This window comes from Oryzias melastigma, linkage group LG15, assembly GCF_002922805.2.
Source record: "Oryzias melastigma strain HK-1 linkage group LG15, ASM292280v2, whole genome shotgun sequence".
Taxonomy (NCBI): domain Eukaryota; kingdom Metazoa; phylum Chordata; class Actinopteri; order Beloniformes; family Adrianichthyidae; genus Oryzias; species Oryzias melastigma.
In genome coordinates this window covers 1,287,382-1,292,655 of record NC_050526.1, presented here as the reverse complement: position 1 = coordinate 1,292,655, position 5,274 = coordinate 1,287,382, and the positions used below count along the sequence as shown (strand labels likewise).

The 5,274-nt window shown below is 36.8% G+C and overlaps 1 protein-coding gene across 1 annotated transcript in view; it reads right to left on the bottom strand.

Annotated features, from left to right (window-relative positions):
• Positions 1–3,493: 3,493 nt before the first annotated feature.
• Positions 3,494–5,274, bottom strand: part of LOC112138726 (gastrula zinc finger protein XlCGF57.1-like) — a 7,204-nt gene continuing 5,423 nt past the window's right edge. Inside the window, exon 2 of the mRNA XM_024261350.2 lies at positions 3,494–5,262. Within this exon, the coding sequence (XP_024117118.1) occupies positions 4,024–5,262 (1,239 nt within the window). The 3' untranslated portion in view covers positions 3,494–4,023. The remainder of the gene's footprint in view (positions 5,263–5,274) is intronic.

Here is a 5,274-nt window from a genome sequence, read left to right as displayed (position 1 = left end):
ATGATCTGATTGTGGACCATGATTTGAACTGTTTATTTTTAACTGAAACCTGGCTTGGTACTGATGCACCTGCTATTCTCACTGAGGCCTCTCCACCTAATTTTAACTTTTTTTATTTTCTATCAAGGAAGGAAAGAGAGGTGGTGGAACGGCATCTATTGCTCAACATGATATAAAAACAGAAGCTACCTCTCTAACTAGCTATCTTTCATTTAAGCAGAACTCGTTCCTGTTTAGCAACCCACCCATCTTAGCAGTCACTATTTACAGACCGCCAAATCCTCCCTCATGTTTTTTACAAGAATTCTCTGAGTTTTTATCTATCATTCTTTTATCATTCTATCATAGTTAACACGGGTGTCTTCCCCTCTGCCTGTAAGACGGCGGTGGTGAAGCCCCTTCTGAAGAAGAGTAACTTGGATCCAAACATTATGGACAATTACAGACCTGTATCCAACGTACCGTTCTTAGGTAAAATTATTAAAAAAAAATGTTTTTACTCAATTACAATTTTTTTTTAAACAAACATAATATTCTAGAAAAATGTCAATCTGGTTTTAGGATAAATCACAGTACTGAGACGGCCCTTTTAAAGATTTTAACTGACCTCAGAAATAATTCTGACACTCAACAACTTTCCGTTCTGGTGCTACTTGATCTTAGTGCCGCCTTCTATACGGTAGATCACCAGATTTTATTAGACAGACTTAAGAGTCGGGTTGGCCTCTCAGGAACTGTTCTTAACTGGTTTCATTCTTATCTAAGTGATCGACATTTTTATGTAAGTTTGGATACATGCTTCTCAAGAATCCATGAAATAAGTTGTGGGGTTCCCCAAGGGTCAATTTTAGGTCCAATACTCTTTAATTTATACATGTTGCCTCAGAAGACACGGCGTTGACTTTCACAGCTACGCTGATGATACTCAGCTTTACATCGCCGTGTCTCCCGATGACCTTGAACCTATAAACACTCTTTTAAACTGTATTTTAGATATAAAGTCATGGATGGCAGAAAACTTCCTTCAACTCAACCAGGACAAAACATAAGTTCTGAACATAAGAGAGAGAGAATTTACCCAAACTCAGTAATTTTAAAATTTCTCAATGTGTGAGAAATTTGGGCATAGTTTTTGACTCTGAGCTGAATTTTATTCCACACAATAAAAATGTTGTGAAGACAGGATTTCATCATCTCAAAAATATCGCCAGAGTCCACCCAGTCCTCTCTCTTGCCAGCACAGAGGTGCTGATGCATGTTTTTATTTTTAGTCGTTTAGATTATTGTAATGCCCTGCTCTCTGGTTTACCTCAAAAGTCTCTATCAAATCTACAACTTCTTCAGAACTCGGTGGCACGAGTTCTGACGAGGACCAGGGGGTGGGAACACATTACACCAGTTTTAAAATCGCTGCATTGGCTCCCTGTGTGTTTCAGGGTTGATTTTAAGATTCTTTTGATGGTTTATAAATGTTTTTACGGCTTTGGGCCTTCTTATTTAAGTGAATTGCTTTTAAGATATGAACCCTCACGGACCCTGAGGTCCTCTGGCACCAGCCTCTTAGTTGTTCCTAAGCTGAGGACCAAAACGCATGGTGAAGTTTCGTTTCATTATTAGGGTCCTCGCCTCTGAAACAGCCTGCCAGAGAGCCTCAGAGCCGCAGAGACCGTAGAGGTTTTTAAGAAGAGGCTTAAGACCCACCTTTTTAATCTGGCTTTTACCTGACCTTTTGTTGGTTTTGAATTATGTCTTTTCTTTTTATCATTATTTATTTTATTTATTATTTAATTTTGACTTTTATTTGAATAAATTTTTTTATCTATATTATTTTAATCTATTAACCCTGCTCTTACTATTATTATATTCACATTATTTAATTGTTTGTTTTCATTGTTTTAAACAATTTTATTTATTATAGATATTTTAAAAACTCCAGTGTTTCCTCACGGGGATCCTCTGTTCCAGGGTTCCTTCTGCTGGTGTGCCTGTTCTCATTGGGGCGGCTTGGGCCCTGCTCTGCAGAGTGGGCCCTGTGCTGCCCTGTGCTGGATGGGCGCTGCGGCGGTGGCCTCTGTGGTCAGACTGGGTCTTGGATTAGATGGATCCCCGTAATACTGTTTCTTCACAGCAGTACCAAGCCAGACTGTTTTCTCAGAGTTGCAGTTCTTAAGTCTTTGTTCAGTTCCTTTTTTTCTGAGGGTAGGAGAAGCTGGGGAAGGGAGGGGTACCCATTCTGTTTAAATGTCCTTTTCTCCTTTTGTGTATTTGCTTTTTAACACACTGTCTTTTTAATGTATTTTATTTTAATTTTATATATAAGAAGTTTAAGCTTCCTTTGAATGAAAGGCGCTATATAAGTTATTAAAGTTTGAAGTTTAAAATGTTTCACTTGCTATCAGAGAGGATTATTATCACAATGAGATCATCTTATTGCATTTAGTTTTCAAAATATTTGTATTTTACACCAAAGTTGTTGTGTTTATTTTCAATAGTAAAAGGAGAAAAAATATGAAGGAATACTAAAGTACAATGATAGAAAAGACATTATTACATGTTTAGTTCCAGTAAATCTGCTGCAGCTGGAGGATCTGATCAAACACAAGATGCATTTTATTTTGAAAGGACCCTGTGTGAGCTACTTTCAAAAGTAAAAGAAGTAAATTTTATTAAGAAAAACTCCATTGTAGAGATTTTAAAGCTATATTTTATTAATAAATGTCTTAATGGCCACAAAAACATCAAGTGTATTTTTCTAACTCTGAGGTGCGACTTTGTGGCTCGCGTTGGATTTTAGTCCATAGGAACCTGGATCATATGGATCTTTTAGCATTAAACCTTGCAGACCCCTGAACTAGATATTGATAATACAAAGGAAGAATTTAGTCTGCAGGAATAGAATCTCCTCCACACTAATGGACACCTGGGAGAACCTCTAAAACAGATCAGATAAAAAAAGAAGCCAGATCAGTCCTCAAAGTCTTTGTCTTCCTCTACCAACTATGGACTCAGCAGTGATGAAACAGATAAAGAGGAAGGAGGAGGAGAACATGGAGATCTGAAGATTAATCTGATTATGCTGTTTTATTAAGGTTATAATTTTTCTCTGGAAAATCATTTTATGCTGAAGTATGTTTAAATCAAAACACAATATTTGGGTTATAGTGAGCAGGAAGGACAAAAAGTTCATTTTGTGTTTCATGTTTCTATTTAAGTTAAATGACAGCACAACATTATATAAGGTGATAATGAAGTATTTTCTTGGTGCATCTGTCAAAATAAAAAGTTGGAATATAAGAATGTGAAATTTATTTCATAATTACCATTTTAGGTACTTTTAAAATAAATATATAGTAAAAGTAAGTAAGTTTTATTTATATAGCACCTTTCATAGACAAAAGTCACAAGGTGCTTCACAAGTTAAAAGCATAAAAACAAATACTTCAAAAGATAATAAAACATAAAAGACAAAGCTTCCCCGATTAAAAACATAAAAGACAAAAGCCTCACAAGCTAAGAAACATAAAAGACAGGAGCAAGTACCACATAAAACAATAATGTCAAGCCCAATTAAAAACAGACTATGTCAAAATACTTAGCAAAATAAAAGGTTTTAAGTTGGCTTTTAAAAGAGTGAACAGAGTCCAGGGAACGGAGGGAGAAAGGGAGCTCGTTCCAGAGTCTAGGAGCAACAGCCTGGAAAGATCTGTCTCCTCTGGTCCAAAAGCGTGTGCGAGGGACCATCAACAGGTCCTGATCTACAGACCTGAGCGCACGAGACGGTCTGTAGGGAGGGATCAAATCACAGACATATACAAGAGCTTGGCCATGGAGGGCTCTAAAAGTCAGCACTAAAATTTTGAATTGGATCCAGGATGCAACCGGGAGCCAATGAAGAGCTTTGAGGATGGGAAAGATGTGAGCTCTTCTCTTAGTGCGGGTCAAGATCCTTGCAGCAGAGTTTTGAATTAACTGCAGACGAGACAGCTCCTTCTTACTTACTTCCTTTCTAATTTAATAACTGCATCAAATTTTGACTAAACTCTGACATTTCTTTTCAAGAGAAGGCTTCGCTTTTGTTTTATTTTTCATGTGTCTTTTGAGGTTAGATAATTGATAAAAACTTTTATCACATTCTTTACAAGAAAAAGGCTTCTCTGCGCTATGGATTCTCACGTGTCTTCTGTAACGAGATAGGTCACAAAAACTTTTGTCACATTCTTTACAACCAAAGGGCTTCTCTCCTGTGTGAGTTGTCATGTGTGAATTAAGATGAGATATTCGACTAAAACTTTTATCACATTCTTGACATACAAAAGGCTTCTCTCCTGTATGAGTTAGCATGTGTGATTTGAGGTTAGATAATTGATTAAAAGTTTTATCACATTCTTGACAATTAAAGGGCTTCTCTCCTGTGTGAGTTCTCAAGTGTGTTTTGAGTTGAGCTGCATGACAAAAACTTTTATCACATTCTTTACAAGTAAAAGGCTTCTCTCCTGTATGAGTTCTCATGTGTCTTCTGTAATCATATCGGTCACCAAAACTTTTATCACATTCTTGACAACAAAAGGGCTTTTCTCCTGTATGAGTTCTCATGTGTTTTTTGAGATTAGACATCAGACTAAAGCTTTTATCACATTCTTGACAAACAAAAGGCTTCTCTCCTGTATGAGTTACCATGTGTTTTTTGAGGTTAGATAATTGATAAAAACTTTTATCACATTCTTGACAAACAAAAGGCTTCACTCCTGTATGAGTTCTCATGTGCGTTTTGAGATTACACTTCAGACTAAAACTTTTATCACATTCTTGACAACAAAAAGGCTTCTTTCTTGTGTGAGTTCTCATATGAATTGTGAAATCAGACAAGTAACCAAAACTTTTACCACAATCTTTGCAGACATGACGTCTTCCATCAGACTCAGCTCTCATGTGGGGAGACACATTGTGTGCAATTATTTTTCTTTTACCAGACTTAACAGAGGAACGTCTCTTTTCTTTTGGAGATTGTTTGTGCTTCTCTGCTGAAGTTTTTCTTCTGGGACTCCTAACATCGGAGTCACACTGACTTTCTGAAATGTGAGAGCTTTCCACACTTTGGATATAACTTCTGTCTCTTTTCTTCCTCTGATCTCTATTCTGTGGCTCTGTCTCTTCATCTGTAGTGGATGTTGATTCTTCATGTTGGTTTCCTTCTTCATCCTGACTATCAGTTACACTGAAGCTCTTCTGTTTGTTTAGATCTGATTCACTGTGATCATTTTCCTCATAAGAAGG